The 18,675-nt window shown below is 42.8% G+C and overlaps 1 protein-coding gene across 1 annotated transcript in view; it reads left to right on the top strand.

Moving 5' to 3' along the window:
- The first annotated feature begins 481 nt into the window (after positions 1–481).
- Positions 482–18,675, top strand: part of XPO6 (exportin 6) — a 37,591-nt gene continuing 19,397 nt past the window's right edge. Inside the window, exons 1-8 of the mRNA XM_010023353.1 lie at positions 482–570; positions 1,890–2,002; positions 5,012–5,209; positions 7,960–8,119; positions 8,512–8,589; positions 13,461–13,914; positions 17,566–17,692; positions 18,642–18,675. The exon at positions 18,642–18,675 is cut by the window's right edge and continues 100 nt beyond it. Of these exons, the coding sequence (XP_010021655.1) occupies positions 519–570; positions 1,890–2,002; positions 5,012–5,209; positions 7,960–8,119; positions 8,512–8,589; positions 13,461–13,914; positions 17,566–17,692; positions 18,642–18,675 (1,216 nt within the window). The 5' untranslated portion in view covers positions 482–518. The remainder of the gene's footprint in view (positions 571–1,889; positions 2,003–5,011; positions 5,210–7,959; positions 8,120–8,511; positions 8,590–13,460; positions 13,915–17,565; positions 17,693–18,641) is intronic.

Here is an 18,675-nt window from a genome sequence, read left to right as displayed (position 1 = left end):
AGTCCTAGAAACTCCTGCTGAGCAGCTTTGGTTTTGCAGGTGACACCTGGCACTGAGGCAAAGGTAGGAATAGGTGTCAGGAGTCCTCTCGGAGTTCATGCTCCCTGTGCTATCGCTGTGTTTAGTATCTCTAAACATCTGAAAGCATCTTCTTGAACTTGCTGTCTTTGAGAATAACTTGACAAGGATGAGCTAACTTAGAATCACTAAATGCCACCAAAAATGAAGGAAGCTTCTTGTATTGTTTTCATTAATGCAGCTGAGCAAATGGTCCTTCTAGTCCAAAGCTTTCACTTACAGTAAACAAACTTTCTGGCTACTTGACAGCAATGAGTAGTTTAAATTGCAGGTTATTTTGCCCTCCATCTGGACTTCGAGCTATTGTTGGGTGCATCTGTGATATGAATGACACCGACCTCCTGTGTGCAAGTCAAAAGTGGAAGTTAGATTTAACTCTTCTCTTTAAATGTTGTTTCCAGGCATCTGAGGAGGCCTCGCTACGGGCTTTGGAGAGTCTAATGACAGAGTTTTTCCACAATTGCACAACAAATGAGAGAAAGCGTGAGATAGGTGAGTTCATGCCTCTGTTAAAGGATGGTCCCCTCTGCTTTTGCTGCCTGCAGACCTCAGCAGAGGACTTGGTTATGTTCAGCTGATACAGCACAAGAAAGTACTCTATCCCATACCAAACTGGCACCTTGGCCTCTCCTGCTTATGTATCGACTTGAAGTAAAGGCTTATGTAGTTTGTGTTTTGGAGATCCCATGGCATGTCCTGTAGATAAGATGCCAGTAACTCTCTACTGCTGTAAGCATGGAGGTGTTTTTTATCAAGGGCAGTAAGTTGGTTAGGGTAAGAGAAGGATGTTATGTTTTTCTTTGCCTGTACATTGTTGAATTGCATGTGCTGGAAAACCTGTACCTTCTGCCTGGAGATGGAGCATGAACTTCAGATTTGTTTGGCATTAAGAAGGGAAAGCAGAAAACTGGCTTAGTTAATGTGAAATGACAAGTAGGAATAAGCAGTTAGGTTTCATTTTGGCTGGTGTCCTGAAAACCAGCAGAGATCTTATAGGCTCTAGAAGCTCTATATTAGCTTCTTGAGCCTGTTGTTGATGGCCGTGAATAGGCAGTTTGCTTTTATGCTCAAACTTCTGCCATCCCTAACTTCAGTGCCAAAAGTCCCAGCAGGAAAGACTTCTCCCAGAAATCTGGTAAAATAAAGAAGAAGCGACTAGGCAAGGGTGAGTCTTTTTCCTGTTGTGGAGAACTGCTGTGAAAAAGGTAAAAGGCTTCAGCACCCCCATTTTCCTGCTTAAGTTGCAGGAAAGAAACAATTTGATTAAGGATTCAATTTGATCAACCTGTGAAACAGCACTTTCAGTTTTCCCTTTGCCACATTTGGTACGTAGTCACTTGATGTGAGGTGACCAAATCCTGTACCTGAGTGTTCAGAGACCTACAACAAAGTCAATGGCTCTTGGAGCAACTGATTAAAACAAGGGTGTTTATAACACTGCGTGGGATCTGAAGTACTCCTCATGTTTCACAGTGACCTGGTATACCAACATTTGGCTTTTACAGGTAAAATGGTAATGCTCATAGCATGATTTCTGTGTAATTGAATATTCAGCTATTAGTCTGTATTTGTCCAAACTGTATTCTAAAGTGACATACCTATTTTGTTTTCATTAAAGCCTGTTATTAGGTTGCTTTTAATACTGTGGAGTGGGATTTTCTTTTTTTCCCTTCCTCCAGGTTGAGTCATTCCCTGAACATGGGGTTTCTTCCATGCTCAGTGTGTTACTGTGCTACCAGTATACATTGTTAGGGATTTGTTCACAGCTGAAGAATCACCCTGTAATTTTTTAATACTTTTGTTTTTTTCAGAGGAGCTTTTAAATAACTTTGCCCAGCAGATAGGAGCCTGGAGATTCTGCCTCTATTTCCTGTCAAGTACAAGAAACGACTATGTCATGATGTACAGTTTGACTGTGTTTGAGGTAAGCTGTGGCTGTTGCCTGCTTAGTGCATTTTCTGTCTGGTGCAGTTTTATATGGCAATTGATTTGATTGGAAAATGTTTGTCTGAAAGGGCAGTCCTAGTAAGTACAGTGCTAAAGGATGCTTTTATTGTGCTCTCCTAGAGAGGCTGCTTAATGGCAAGCCAAGAGTAGGAGAATATGAATCTTTGTACGCAAATTGAAGAATTCATTTCCTGGCATCTCGCAGTACAAACTACCTCCAGTTTCAGAGGCTGCCTGAGTTTTCCGCACAATGCTTTTAAGAGTCTTATTGCTTTTATAGTATTTTTATGGTCAGAAAGATGTGCATGATTATGTGCTACTCCTGCAAACTTTAATGCTAAGAGGGAAGACAAAGTTCTGTTTATTTTTCTGATATCTCATAGATGTGGTTGATGCTCTTGAACACAAGCTTATGTGCTAGATGTAGAGGGAAGGTCTCTTGTAGAAGACCACATCCCACCTATTTATAAAAGAACAAAGTTATGGTTAAAAGCCTAAATATTGATTTGTATATCTACTGGAAGAAAGAAAAGTATTCTGTGAGCAGCTCTGTTTTATCGAGTGACTTCCCAGTGACCACTGACACGTTTTTCCCTAGCGATATTCTGGGGTTTGGTCAGTGTCACACCTCACCCTTGTCTGTTTGTAGCCTCTGTGTTGTGTTCTTGGCCGGGTGGGCAGTCTCAGCTCCTCTCCTACATCACAGGGGCTTTATATCCTTTGCAGTGGCCACTTTTTAGATGGAGCCAACAACTCCTATCCACAGAATTATCCACATTGTTGCTCGCAACTTCTTCCCTTTAAACGTTCACTTGATTTATCTGGACTTGATCTGCAAACTGATTCTGGTTTGCCTTCCTTTCAGTAGAGGGTAATCATGACAAATGGAGTGGGAGTTGTTCCCTGCTCTGGGGATGGATGTCACACAGCAGCACCATGCAATAATTAAACTGATTTTTATGAAGACTAAAACCTGTTTGATTACTGAGCCTCTGCTTCTGGGAGGGGGGAGTAGCACTGAAAAGATAATTGTGCCCAGAATTTCACAGAATAAAGAAATCATTGTCCAAGTGTAAAGTGAGGGACATGAGTCCAGAGCTCAGCTGAGAGATTAGGATCTCACCATTGATAGTCAAAGTTAACTACTGGAGTGCTGCCCATTCAGCTGGTCCTCATAGCAACTTCATCAGTCTTCAACTGTCAGAGTACTGCATGTCAGTAAAATGTGTATGTGAACATAGGGATTATTCCCAAAACTTCATGAGAATGTTGTGTTTTCTAGAATGTCTAGGAAGTTAACAGTAGATCTGGAATAAAAATCCTTGGCCCCCTTCCAGATGAACCTTTTTCACTTCTTCCTTTTGGAGAAGAGAACATCTTCCCAAAATAATTTCACAGGTGCAGAAAACTTCTATTTCCAGGTCAGATGAGTAGGACAAAACTCAGTGGGCATTAAAGCGTGAATGTTAAAGCTAAAGCATCTTCCAGTCTTATTGGGGCTTATGAAACTCTTGTTCTGGACTTGCAGTAGGGAACTCTCATTTGGTTGGGTCATCGTTGTTTTTAAGCAATACTTCTGGGTCTTCTCTGTGAGAACACCCAGAAAGCAACTTCTTTGAGGAACTTAATGTATAAAAATACCTCTGTATCTCTACACTGTCAACTGGTACCGTAAGTCTACACTGTGAATTGGATCTGCTTTGACCATAAATAATATTCCATTATCCGCAAGAAACCCCTTTGCAGCATCTCCTACTTACGGGTTCCGCAAGCTGTCTGCCTGCAGATGGGTACAAATGTTGCCTCAGTAGCAGGTCTCTTCAGTAAGTTTATCTGGGAGGCTCAGCTCCTAATGCTCCAGAGCCCTTAAATGGGATTGTAGCGTGGCAGGAAAGCAATTTGCAACTCTGCCTTCTTAAGGATTTTGTCTGGCTTTAAGTGGACTAAAAGCTTTCAGTTAAAGTGGTTCCCTGTCACTGCAAGGCAGTCACTCTGGTGACCTTTCAGCTTAAGGAGACCAGGGTGGCATCAAAGTCATCTTAAACTGAACTTGCTTCCCCTCATATTTTTTTTTTTTTCTGCTTCATACAAGACTATGCTTCCCCCTTTAAGGGGAAAATCTAGGCATCCAGGATTAAAGGATAGTGGAAGAAATTTATAGGCATGCCAAACCAGTTCCACTTGACCCGAACCCACTTACAATGGCAACATTGACATTGCAGACACTTGTCAATAGATAGAAATGGTGGTGTTTTCCAGGAGTAGCAATTCCTGGGGCATTGAAACCCATCTTGTGTGAAACTCGCCTGTTGGAGGGCTTGTATGAATCTGATACTCTTGTGGTGGGCGGTGGGGTTTTGTTAGATCTCATCCCTACATGTTGTGTGGCTTGTAAGAGATAAGCTCAGTGGGTTTTGTTCAGCAGCTTGAACCATCGCTGTCTTCAGTTGCCCGAGTACTCCTTTAGGTAGCAAAGCTTATTCCAAGTTCGCGATGTGGGGTTTGCATTCCATGAAGCTGCTCTTGTTGTGCCTCGCTTAGTTTTCACACACTCTACATGTTGTTAAAAGTATCAGGGTTGGTACTGGGCTGCTGAGCAATTAAAGCATGTTAAATTTCAGCTCTTTGTCCAGCAAGATGGGTGTTGGAGCTCTAACGAAAGGGAAACATCTGTTTAACTTGCTAATACCCACTCCTTTCCTTATCTGTAGGTCTGCCTACAGCAGCAGTGAAGGTTGAACTACAACAAATACAGGTGCCTAAGTTTCCAACTGCTCAGGCTAGGTCAGTGTGAGGCCAGGATGGATTGAAAGCTATAACCTTTCCCCTGCCCATGCGGTGTGGCCGGGACAGGCAATCCTGGGGTGTAAGATGCAGCTGCTCTGCCTGGTGCTCTGTCCCTACACTGTGTGTCCAGTTTTCTTGATGTTTAACTCAATGGAGCAGGTGTAAGTGAGCTCATTTGAGATGTCTGTTTCTTTTCCAGAACCTGATCAATAAGATGTGGCTTGGGGTCCCATCTCAAGACAAAATGGAGATCCGCAGCTGCCTGCCCAAGCTCCTTCTGGCTCACCATAAAACTCTGCCTTACTTCATCAGAAACAAGCTCTGCAAAGTCATTGTGGATATTGGCAGGCAAGACTGGCCAATGTTCTACCATGACTTTTTCACTAACATCTTGCAGGTAAGGAGTTTATAAAGGGAAAACTTGTATTAAACTTCTGTTAGTTTATGGAGAGACATTATGTTGTTTCCTTGAGTAGTGACTTGACAAAGGTTAAAAAACGACATGAAAAACAAAATTGCTTCTTAAACTTATCTTCCTTTTTAATTTTGCAGATAAACCTTAGCTTCCTACATGATACTTTTATTACTAATATTAGTGTTTTTTGACAAAGCAACAAATGTCAACTGCAGTTTGAATTTTAAATATTTCATCATCATAGACTGGTTTGGGTTGGAAGGGACCTTAAAACTCATCCAGTCCCAACCCCCTGGCCATGGGCAGGGACGCCTTCCACTAGAGCAGGTTGCTCCAAGCCCCTGTGTCCAACCTGGCCTTGAGCACTGCCAGGGATGGGGCAGCCACAGCTTCTCTGGGCACCCTGTGCCAGCACCTCAGCACCCTCACAGGGAAGAATTCAGGAGTAGTTATTGAAAATTTAGAGGGTGTGGGTTCTTTAAGGTAAAAAGTCAGTAATGCTATGGATGCATCACTGGATGATTCTCACAAGTGAAGTTTCTGAATGTGGCTGTTGGAGATTTTTCATCTAACAGCCAAAGATAGTCTAAAATCTTTGGTGCCTCAGTATGTACAGTAACAGGTGGAACACTGTTGGGGTGTTTAAGAGGGCTTTTGCAGGAACACCGGAGTATGTATTGGAGGATCCTGGCTGAGACAGTGCTGTTAGTTTGAATGCTGGTTGTAATTCAACATCTTCAGAGCTAACCCTGAGCCCAGCAAACAGCTCATTGCTGCTGGAGCCTGACGAGGCTGGTGCAAACCTCCTCTTTTAAGGACCTTGTTTCCATTTCTCTTAAAATTATTCATAATTGACTTAAGGAGGCTGACTGTCTTTTTTCTGCTGACATAGTGAGGTGATTGAATGCAGCAATGCCCACAGACAAGTCATGGGCAGTTATTTAAATGAATCAAAGTCCTTGAGTGTCAGGAGTTTCTTTAAGAGAAATGGGTCTAGTATTAATTTCAAATTTAAAAAAATGCTAACCTGGCCTACAGAGCCTGTTACTAACTGGTGTAATGTCTTTTCATACAGCTTTCTGTAGTTACATAGTGCAAAATGCTGCAGTTTTTTCCTGGGTAGTCATTTTGACAATGAGACAACTGTCTAAGCTTATAGTTTTGGCTTTGATTTCACGTGAATCTGAGCTGAAATGCTGTCTGAGCTTCTGCTTGCTTTTCTAGCACTTTGGAGGTTATCTTGAGTGATTGCAGAGCCCAGTTTGTGTATCTGTTTTTTCTTAAGCCTCTCCTTTTGGACTCGGCTGCAGAGGAAAATGATCCTATAAATTAACTTCTGTAGCACCTTCCAAAAACATTCAGAGAAAGTGGAATTAAAACACTAATACTGACCTCCAAGACCTCCAAATAATGAAGAGTAGCACAAGAGCAGAATGAGTTGCTTTTGGAGTTGCAGGTGACTTCTGTCTCAAGACTTCTGTGATCACTTGAAGCAACTGTTTCATTCTTTAGCTTTAAATTGTATCCCAGTACTGCAAACCTTGTACTGAACCATTTGAGGGCTGGAGAGAAGTAACTTGAACCATTTTGTTGTCATTATGCAAACACAGAAGGTTCTACTTTGTTTAAAATTACTGAAGTACCAGTCTATGCTATTGCTAAATTTCCTGGTATTGTCAGAAAATACTGAGAGATGGTTCAGCCTCTTTGCAACTTCCTAACAAGTTGTGTGTTTCATTTAATTCTTTAGCTACCTGCTTCTGTGCCATCATGCTTCCTTCCTGAAAGCCGAGCTCATGTGCACCTAGACCAAGAGCTTTTGGATGGGCTTTTTTCTCCATTGTGTAGCCTTAGCAGTGTTAACTCAGCCTGTCTCTGGCTGGGAGGGCCAGGGAGTTAGGACTGAAGTCAGGCTGTATTACAGAATTTATTACTTCAAGGATTAGTTGTGGTAATTGTGATTTGCATTAGTCTTCCTTCTCCCAGAGGGGGTAGCGAATAAACCATTTTGGATGTTCCAGGTCAGCAGTGAAAAGCAGTGCTGTCTTTCAGCTGAAAATAAAACATTGCCCCACTTGAGTGTGTCTTTAATATCCCAGTGGCTACTGAGGGCAAGAATCCCTTTCTTCAGTCCTCTTCCTGCATGTGGTGGAAATTACTCATTTTAGGGGAAATACGATTTACAGTTTGAGATGTGATACAGATGCAAGGAGAGGTTGGATCCCTGCGCTGTGTTCTATTGCTAACTGATGTTGGCTGCAGCTTTTTGTGTGCATAGGTAGGGCTGGGATTCTTAATGGGAGACTGCTTGGCTTCTGGTGAGGGCTCCTGAGCCCAGTGTGGCTGCAGCCCTGTTATGTGGTGAAACTGCTGGTGCTGAGGCAGTTCTGAGAAGTGATGATGTCAGCAGAAGGCAGTAAACAGAAGGAACAGACTGTTACTGGTAAACATGCTGAAACAGAGAACGTGTACCATGACATTAGGAAAGCTCTCTTGAAACCCCAAGGATTCCCGTGGTACTTGAACTGTTGCAACATCATAGATTAGTGTCTTAGGAAATCAAATATTTGCAGTTCTCTTCCCTCTACATGCAGCACTGCAGACTGTGGGAACTGATACTCACACAGTCTTGAAGCACTTGTAAACTGCTAGTAGTGTTGCTAATCCCACTTGTCAGCTGAGTGCTTTGCAGAATGTTATCGTCACGTGTTGCACTCATGTTTCCCCCTCAGTTAATTCAGTCTCCTGTGACCACTCCTCTGGGACTGATCATGTTGAAAACGACTTCGGAAGAACTGGCATGTCCAAGGGAAGATCTCAGCGTGGCCCGGAAAGAAGAGCTCCGCAAGCTGCTCCTAGACCAGGTGCAAACAGTGCTTGGGCTCCTCACAGGTATGAGTTACTGCTCTTGAACCTTGAAACAAATGTCCTCCTTCAACAGCCTTGAGATGCTAGAGCATTCTTGGTTCAGTGAAGCAACATGTTGGCAATGTAGTGGCTGCTTCTGTTGTTTGAACACTCAACTCTACCTTTAGGCATTTGGGTCAGCTTACTATGAAACAACTTGTGTAGTAGAGCAGCTGTATAGCTACATATATCCCATTCCTCATTAAGAGGGATTGTGTGTATAAGCACTTGGTAATTTTCTTGAGCTCAGTAAGAGAAGACAGTGTTACTTGTCAAAACAGTAAAGATGTGTTCTACCAAAGTTCTTTTGCAGTCTCCAGTATGTTTGTTGATTTATCTGTCTCTTAGGCTGTTCTGAAAAATCTTTCTTTGGGCAGGTATTTTGGAGAGCATCTGGGACAAACACAGCGCTACTGCTGCCACTCCACCACCATCCCCAACTTCAGGAGAAAGTGGTAAGGATGGCTAAATAGAAGATGATATTTCCATGTAGTTAAACTTGCAACATCAGGCATAGATTCCTCTTTGCTGTCTAATCTCTTGTAATAACCCTTTCCTAGAGCTTTTCATAGGACAATAAACTCCTGGTCAGAAAGATAAACCTTACACAAAGCAATTTCCACTGCAGGGGATGTACCACAGAAAATGCCACCTCATCGTAAAGTGCACAATATAGCTGCTTCTTATCCTCAGATGGCAAAAAGCTTTCTGAAGTGTCAGTTCAAAATGCTCTAACTTGTCTTCTAACAGGGAGTTGGCTTTGTCCTCTCTGAATTTCAACTGTAAGCGCATCAAGAGCCAAAGTGGAGCAAAACTGAAGACCTATCTATTAAAAAAAAAAAAGGTGGCTAGGACATTGTGTGTGTGTATATATATAGTGAAGGTTTGTTTTCTACCTATTCGTGTGAGTCTTTTGCATGGGTATTTATCTAATCTAAACTCATTTACATATATTTTTATAGTTACCTTCAAAATAGAGAATTTATTTCTATGTTTGTGTACTTGGCTCACACTTCACTTATCCTGTTAAGTCAGAATAGAGAGTGAATGCTTTAGAGTCAGCCCAGGCGTAATGCTCATCTTATGACTACCAGTTTCTCTTGTGCCTTGATGTAACGTGGGCTGTTGTTACTTTTGGCTCACCTGAGCCAAAATTGTGGTGTCTTTGTTCCTGCTCCTTGGAAAACAAAGTAGGGAGGAATACCAGGATGCAGTGAAATCAGTATGTTGTCTGATCTTGGCTCTGTCTGCTTTTAACAAGGAAAAAGAAGGGCTTAGGGTCTGGAACCCAGTTGTGCATAGGGAGAAGATGAAAGGCTTATGGATCCAGTATTTTCTTCTCCAGGGTCATACTGATACCGAGTTGTGCTTGGTGCAGTGTGTTCAGTGAGTTAAAACAGTTGTACCTTTGTCTCTCCTGTCTTTGGGACCTTAAACAGTTAATTGAGAGTTGCAGATCACTTTCTTGTGGCCACATTGCACTAGTAGCTTAAGACAGCTGCCTGGGCAAAGCTTTTGTTGATATTTTAGTGAGTGTTAAAACTTTCACATTTAAGTTTCGGCAAAATTTCAAGTGCTTCTTTCCTGTAGAAGAGCTTAAGACACTTTTGTAGTTATATACAAAACATACTTAATGGGAAGAAATAATTCCTTGCATTTAGAGAGGGTGGATTTTGCTGTAGCTAGCAAAGGTTGAAAAGAAATAAAGTATTAACAGAAAGAAACAAGACTTGTATTATTTGGCAAGAGTGGGTCTTTCCTTTCTCCCCTTTCAGGGAAAACAAACTAACTGTACACAGTATGTTTTCAAGGTAATTGCTAGTAATTGAGACTACACTGCAATTCCTCTAGCAGTTCAGGCTTGTTTTCGTTGGGTCCTGCCTATGCAAACTTCTTTATTTGAAACTTTCTCTGTATTTGTTCTGTGCTCTGCCTCAGCTACTCTCTCCATCTTAAACTGGTTGCGATTGAAGTTCTCGAAGTCCAAAAGGAAGAACACTGAATGCTTCCCTCTTATCCACGGCTTGCTCACGTTCTGGTTTCATGGAGGACTATCTTCCATTTTCTTTATTAATCAATTGTCGTTTGGGTGGCTATTTGAGGATATGGTCAGTTGAAAGATCCACAGTGGAGGAAGAGCACTGATGGAGTTGCTAACACTAGTTGCTAACATGGAGAAGCTATGAGGTTTAAAGCCAGATACACAAGTTTGTAGTGGTGAGTGGCAGTCCTAGCATTGCACATCTATGGGTCCTTGCTTGCAGGCAGAGATGAGTATATGAGTGGAAGGTAAACTATGGGACAAATGTGGGTTTAGTGAAACTCTGCTATTAAACTCTGCACTGGAGATGTTAATTGTTTCTCTGTCCTTAAAGTCTGTGAAATCTGTGAGCTGACCAAATCTTTTTACCCACGTTGTTATATTTGAGTCTCATTCATGCAGCAAAGTATTCCTGTTTACTGCTGACACTTAAACTTTCTTGTTGCTTAGATGAGGCCACCATCTTTTTCTCCTTATATTCAGGTGAAATTAAAGGTGCTCCAAAAAGGAAAGTAAGCTTCAGAGTCCTTATAAATATTTAATATCCTCCATCAGAGCCAAAATCTCTTTAGGAACTTGGAAAAGCAATGCTTCCTGTTTTTGCACAGGGAAGCAGAGTGGTTACTTGCAACTCTTGCATAGTTCTTAAATAGCACTTAGAGACAATGTTAAACTCATTTCTCATGCCACTTAAGCAAAGGAACTCTGATAACGTCCTATGTTGGGAAACACTGGAGTTACTGCATCAGTGTAGAATTTACTCAGAAATAATCTCAGCCTCCAAATAGCTGTGCGTGATTTATAGCTCTTTCCTTGATGAATGGCTTCGTTAGGCGTATGCAGTCGCATATGGTGAACAAATGAGAAGCAGAAATGTTTGCTGCTGATGACTTGTGCAGAATAGCCTTATCCCAGCCCCTCCTGAGAGTTTTCTCTTTGTGCACAAATACAGTCAGTCCTGTAAATTTATGACCTCTTTGCAAAGACACCAGATACAACTTAAAATCTGAATTTCAGTAATATAACTGGGTGCAAAACACTGACTGCTATGAGTTATAGGGACCAAATTTACAGTTTCTGGTGCTGATGGATTGAAAGATATGAATCTTTGATTCTCAGTGATTTTTGTGGAGCTTGTTGGAGTGGGCATTTGGAAGAAGTGTATCTGCTTCTGTAAAAGCACAGTGCAAGCAGCTCTCACACTGCAGCCTATGTATAGTTGTGGATGACACCATGGGGGCTGCTTTTATGTAAAGACTAAGTGCAGGGTTATCTAATTCAGCTGAAGTGGCATGATGCCTTAAGTTTCTGGAGCAGAGAGGAAATAAACGATGATAAGGTATGGCAGGGAGTTATGAATTTAGTGATGTACGACATCGATCTTGATGACAAATGGAGACTTAAGAGGGATCTGTTCATCATGCATACTTCTGAGTGCTTTGGAAATAGCTCAGTAAATCAAACCTGTTATTTTCGTACTGCTGCTGTGTTGGGTCATTTCACTTTCCAAAGGAAAAAAAAAAAGACTGCTTGGATTTTCTGTGGAGAACTTCACATTCTGTAATGTAGCAAGTGCCTGTGGATTTCTAAAGTTGAAGACATTTGTACTCAAGAATAACCTGGGGAAGGTGAATAGGTTTTCAGCATATGGAAGCCTGCAAGATAGCAGGCAGCTTCTGTGGGGAAAGGCAGCTGACCTGGTGGTCAGCTTAAATTTCCATAAAGCTTTCAGGAAGGCTTTGTGCTAAAAGCTTTAGAGAAAGTGAAGACTGTCAGGGATAAGGAGTCTCTGGATCATTAATACATTGGTTAGAAGGCAGGAGACAAAGGTAAGTGGAGATAGTCCCCTCTTGCCATGAAAAAGGAGGTCACCTGTGGCGTACTGCTTGGGACTGTGCTCATGGACATACTTGTTAGAGACTTTGGAAGAGGGCTCAGTAAAGAGACAAGGAGGCTTGTCAAGGGCACCAAGATGGTCAGAATGGTGAGGAAGAAGGTGCAACTGAAGACCTGCAGGAAGGTCTTATATGTCTGTGGGCCAGTGGAAGGTGAAACACAGTGTGGATAAGTATAACCTGTGTTTGGGTTACTCGTGTGTATTTATATATATATATGCTTATGCCAAATCATAGGTTCCAAACTCACCTTCAGTATGCAGGATTCCCTTCTGAGCATTGCCCCACATAATTCAACAAAAAATTCAGGTCAGTAGCAGTCAAAAATAGCTAGCTGCCTCAGTGCTATGTGGAATTCAGGTTCATCTACACCTTGAATAGTGGCTGGAGTTCCTATAGTCTTCCTATATCAATAAGCTAGAGTAGAAATGATAGCTTTGTAGAAGGGCAGTGAAGATGATTGAGGGTATTGAATGGTTTCCATATTAGTAACAAGAAAAGTAGTACTCTTCGTCAAAGAAATTGAGAGCAGGAGCTGCAGTAGAAACCTATTGAGTGACATGTGAATGGAAAGAGATTATTTCTTTTCCCTATTTGGGTACAGGAGATAGGAAACGAAACAAGCAGCTGACAAAGCCCCAAACTAAACGTCTCTCTGCATGTATAGTTAAGCTGTAGAACACTGTCACAGCATTTTGCAAATACTAAGTTTATGTGGCTTTGGTTGGAGACTAGAAAAAGTCATAGAAGGGGGGACTCTGCCCATGGCAGGGGGGTTGGAACTAGATGATCTTAAGGTCCTTTCCAACCCTAACCATTCTATGATGCTAAGATATGTCCTGAGGCTGTGGAGAATCCTTCAAAGCCTGCCTGGCTCAGGAAACCTTTGTAAGGCAAGTGGTTGGAGGCTGGGGAATGCGGTCTGTGTCTGCCTGGGCTTTTGGTCACTGACAAAAGGTACTGTATTAAGTAGGCTTCTTGGTCTGACTCAGAACATCTGCTCTTACATCATCCACAAGCTGTCACATACAGGCAAGGTTCAGTGTAACATGGATGTGCCAGAGAACTCGTGCAAGTTTACATCAAGGATGGTCGACCTTGTGAGGGGGGGAGTGAATTCATACTAAATTCCTAAAATACACTCCATGGCACTGCTGTTTTCCAAAACACTTTGAGCGTGCTTCCCATTTTGATCTGACGTGAGATCTGAACAAAACTCCTGAATTCCTGAAGAGAAAAATCCCTAGTTCATCTCAGACAAATCTTGGTGCAGTAACCTGCTGAATGCCGCAGGCTTTGATAGTTTTTGCTTTATAGTTAGGCTGGCCAGTTGCAGCTTTTGAAGGTAATTGTCCTGTCTTATGATGCAGATGTGTGCTTTGTTTCCCAGGTGACCTGTTGAGTAGCCTGTTGCAGAGTCCCAGTGCAGCCAAACTATTGAACCAGCCAATCCCCATCCTTGATACAGAAAGTGAATACATATGTTCCCTGGCACTGGAGTGCCTGGCACACCTCTTCAGCTGGATCCCTTTGTCTACTAGCATCACTCCATCACTCCTCACCACCATTTTCCACTTTGCTCGCTTTGGCTGCGACACCCGCGTGCGGAAGATGTCTTCTGTGAACGGCAGCAGCCAGAACTCAGTGTTAGGGCAGGAGCGCGGCCGCCTTGGCGTCTTGGCTATGTCTTGCATCAATGAACTGATGTCTAAGAACTGTGTGCCTATGGAGTTTGAAGAGTATTTGTTACGGATGTTCCAGCAGACTTTCTACCTCCTGCAGAAGATTACCAAGGAGAACAATGCCCATACGGTGAAGAGCCGACTAGAGGAACTGGATGAAAGGTAAGAGCAACCAACAGCTAAGTATCTATGCTAGGGTCTCTTGCTTTCTCAAGGACAGTCTTTGTTACTTTGTAGTCATGCATGGTGTGTCTAATCACCTTTTTTTCAGAGTACTGTGCTGAGGGACACAGGCAGAAAGGTAGGTGCCCACAGGTAAGGTTCTGGTAAGGGGCTGAGTTTGCTAAGGGACCGTGGTGGCATACGTTGGTATTCTTTCCTGTCCTCTTCCTCCCCTTTCCCCCCGTTCGTTACTGTTTGACTGCAGGTCTGAGGTGGCACAAGAGCTGAACCTGTCCTTCACTCAGTTGTAACAGAAAACAGAAGAGGCTCAGTGAGGTAAAGGCACTGCAGTATCCCCTTTCCTGGTTGGTATCTGCCTTCTCTGCTTAAACTCAAACATACAAAGAGTGGGTAGATATTCTACGAGTCATGACTTGAACGAAAATAGAAGTAATTCCCTGCCCTTCACTGAGATGTGACAGTGTCCTCATTGCTTTTTCATTTTTACTTTTTTTTTTTAAACATCACCAAAAGGCAGCCTAGGGAGCTCCATTAATGGCAGCAGCGAATGGCTCTGCTGTAGGGGCTGTCTGGCTTGACTGGAGGCAGCAGGGAAGACACAGCATCTTGGGAGTTTGGGTGTTGTCATTTTCCAGACAGTTGCTGCCATCTTTTTTGCCTAAAACAGCTTAATTCTTTTATATCAGATATAACCCTACTCTATAGAATTCCAGACTGGTTTGGGCTGGAAAGGACCTTAAAACTCATTCAGTTCCAACCCCTGCCATGGGCAGGGACACCTTCCACTAGAGCAGGTTGCTCCAAGCCCCTGTGTCCAACCTGGCCTTGAACACTGCCAGGGATGGGGCAGCTACAGCTTCTCTGGGCAACCTGTGCCAGCGCCTCAGCACCCTCAGTGTCTTGCTGTTGTGTTGAGTGGTTGAGTCCACCTGTCGGCAGGGTGGTGGAAGAGGCTTGAGGTGAGGGCTTGAGGCTGCCTGTCTCTGCAGGCTGCTGCCACGGGGAGCCTGGCAGGCTTGGGCTAATGATGGCAAATAGGTTGTGGCTGTGTGAATGTTCTCAGTGTCTTGCTACAAATACATGGTGCTGCTGTGTAAAACTTCTGATCCTAGATGCAGCAGCAAGGAGCTTGGAGCTTTTGGGTGCTTTTTGTTGGAGTTTTTTGTTTGGATTTTTTTTTTTAATATCCACTCAGAAAAAACAAATTAAGGAAACAAACTGTGAGTCCATTTGTAGAGGTAACTTGCATGTTTCTTCTGTATAATGCCCTTTTTCCATCTCTTTAGGTAGATGTGTAACTTTGGGGTGGTAAATTTAGATTAGTCATGACTTCTGCTTAACAGTAAATTCTGTTTGTTCAGTTTTTACTAACTTGCTCTGACTTCAGTATCACTCGGTCCTAGAAATAAGACGTGTATGAATGTGGCACCATTGCACACATAGATGTGTGCACAGAGAGCCAAGAGTTCCACTCTGGATTTCAGAAAAGCTTTCCTGGAACCCCACAATCTCTTCTGTCACTTTGTTCTTTTTATGGAAAACATGAGAAAGCAGCCTTCGCTGGCAAGGCTGCAGAAGGTCTCTAGCTGTGTTGGCCTTCGTGATATGGTATTGCCATATCATCATGTTCTGCTGCTTAGATATGGTATCCACAGAGATTTGTTGGTGTCTGTAATTGTGAGATCCCTTCATAGTGAAGGTCTGAAATAGGAATGTAACTAAGATGCTCTGGATACTGAAAAGACTTAGCTGGCTTCTGGAGGAGTGGAGGTGACTGTCCTCTCTGTGGAAAAGGATGCAAGGATTTTTCTTTTGTCACTGAAGGGCATAGCTATAATTGTATGTTCAAAAAAACTTACTGCAGAAAGTGCCATCTTGGCTTGGACTAATAAAATCCTAGAATCATAGAATGGTTAAGGTTGGAAGGCACTCTAACAATCAGATCCTGAGGAGATTTAGTTAGTTTGCTGTCTTAAGAAGCTGCTTTCCCTGGGTCCATTCCTTCCCTTCCTCTCATGGTGCTGGATATTTTTGTTCTTTTACAAAGTGGTCTTGAATAGCTGGTACTACCAAACTAGACCAGAAAAAGAACAAGCTTAAACTATCTTTTGCTTTATTTGTATTTGGTTTTAACTTGAAGATCCAGAACTTGGCAAGTGACTAGTAAGGATGCAACCAATGGCCCAGTGGCTGCAGAAGGACCTTTGGGGCGGGCAGAGCTAGGGACCAAGTAAGAATTTCACTGCTCTGAGATCAGAAGCTCTTTAGAAAATAAAAAATTAAAAGCATGAAGGAAGTGTTTGGATCTGGACTCTTTCTTTTCCTCCTAGCTTTACTTTTGAAGTGTTTGATCTGCAATCGGGTATGTTTAGCCATCTCTTGTCAAGTAGGCAGTGCCAAATAAAAAGGAAACTTAATCTTTTTGCATATTCAAAGTATCGTGTGGCTTTGTAGGCTTGTAACAACCAACAGTGCTGCAGCTCTGTGTTAGCTGGCAGTGCTTCCGGTCTTGAGTGAGATGTCATTAGGAAGAGCAGGGTTTCCCCCAAAGAAGAGTCTGCAGAAGGGAAGAGCAAGGCAGTACCATAAAACCAGTCTTTTCATGTGTGTCTGAAACTTTGCTAAGCCTAACTTTTTAATGAAAAGAAAAACTTCAGGTACACTTTAGAGCTTTTGCCATGTGGGAAGGATGGACTTCTCTGCACACAGCCGTGCCACTGGTTTGCTGGAGCTCTCACTGTGTATGATGCTGCATGGATGTATTGAACTGATGGAGTATTGAACACTTTTGTGTATAGATAAATATGAGGATGACTTCTAACCTTGATGAAGCTTGTGTTGTGCAGGGTGCTTGTTTTTACCCTGTAAAAGCTTACTTACCCCACTGTGGTCTTGGTAATTCCCCCCCAGCTGCATACTCAGGAACCCTCAGTGCTTCACCAAGGTCACGCTCTTGCTGGACTCCCTTAAGTGTTGGTAGCAGGCTTCCTTTGGACCTTCACTTTGTGCAGTCCCAAGCATTGAGTAGTCCTGTGCTGTGGAGGAAGATTTGTATTTATAGTCTAATTTAGTCACAAAAGCCTGGGCTCAGTTCAGAAACTTTTGGATAGTTGGTCTGCACTGCAGAAGAAACCACTCTTCTCAGCTCCATGGTGCTTCCACTACCTTGTGTAAATGTAACATATGTATTGCTAACTCCTGCGTTAACAACTTGCTTCCATCTGAATTCCTCAGTGGTACCATTTATTCCACTAATCCTATCTACATCAGTAAGATGACCCCTGCTGTTAACTATTCCGGGGGGGGGTGGAGGTGCGGAGGGGGTTGAGGGAGGGAAGGAACTGTGCTTATTTGCAGGCCTTGTTGAACTCAAATATATTTACCTGAATACTAAAGTTGCTTTTGACTAGACTGTCTTTTCTACTGTTTCAGGTATTAATGGAATGAAGGGTTGGCCATCCTGTAGGTAATTGTTGCAGGGCTTTATGTTTTAATTGTTCTACTGGCTGTTAATTGTAACTTTCTTTTATTAAAAGGATTTTGAGTGAATTTGATCACTATTTCAATGAAATTGCTTTCCCTCACGGCATCCTTCGTGTTTTCTCAGTTGTCTTCTCCTTTCCCTTGTAGCTACATCGAGAAGTTTACGGATTTTCTCCGTCTCTTTGTGAGTGTCCACCTACGACGAATTGAATCCTACTCCCAGTTCCCTGTGGTTGAGTTTCTGGCACTGTTGTTCAAATACACTTTTCATCAGGTACAGCCCCGAGACGTTGTTTTTCCACAGTCTGTTCTCTTTTCTGTTTCGTTCCGCAGGCCTAGCTTGTTTTCCCCAGTGAAGCTGATACCTCAAGTTAGCCTAGAAAAAAACCCTATTAACTTGTCTTTCTGGCATTTCCCATCTAGTGCTGGGGACTTGGAAATGGCTTTAATGTGCCCTTGGATTTAGTTGGAGGCAGGGGTCACATGTAGTTATCTTGCAAGAGCAACTTGTCTGGTGTTTGGTTTTGCTTTTATTTATTTGCTAGTGTTTGGAACGGACAATGTTGTCTGGAACAATCACAGAGTCACAGACTGGTTTGGGTTGGGAAGGGACCTTAACGGTCTTCCAGTTCGGTTGGAAAGGACCTTAAGATCATCCAATTCCCCCCCCGTCCCGGGGGGGGGGTCACCTTCTACTAGAGCAGGTTGCTCCAAGCCCCGTCCAGCCTGGCCTTGAACACTGCCAGGGATGGGGCATCTCTATCTTGCTCATTTTGTGTTTGGGGGTGCTTTTCTTTCTCCTGAATCCGATCCTTTTATCTGAGGCTTTCCTTGTAATTTTTGGTATTGTATCAAAAGCCAGGGTTTAGGTTTTATTGTGTGTTACCTTGGTGTAGAAGCTGTCACAGTGAATTCACACCCCTGTTTGCCCCCCCATACGAATAGTGAAAAGGCAGCAGATTTATAAAATGCTCGAAGCTGATGCAGCAAGCAATGAGATGGGTTAATGCTGAGACCAGCTTTGTAATTCCTGGGTTCCTGCCTTTGTGCAAAATCTCTTGCTCATCTCTTGACAGCTATTAATCTCTCCAGTGACTTCCTAAAAATGTTTTAATAAAGCAAGAAGTCCTTCCTGTGAAGTGCATGCTAACTCGTGTTTTCATTGTGTGAAACCAATCTTGCCGTAGCTTGCTATACTCATTGTGAATTTTGGGGTATTTCAGCCTACACATGAAGGTTACTTTTCTTGCTTGGACA

This window comes from Nestor notabilis, unplaced genomic scaffold (assembly GCF_000696875.1).
Source record: "Nestor notabilis isolate BGI_N333 unplaced genomic scaffold, ASM69687v1 scaffold25331, whole genome shotgun sequence".
In the NCBI taxonomy this organism is placed as follows: domain Eukaryota; kingdom Metazoa; phylum Chordata; class Aves; order Psittaciformes; family Psittacidae; genus Nestor; species Nestor notabilis.
Note: the sequence above shows the minus strand (reverse complement) of the source record. Positions and strands in the feature narration are given on the sequence as shown.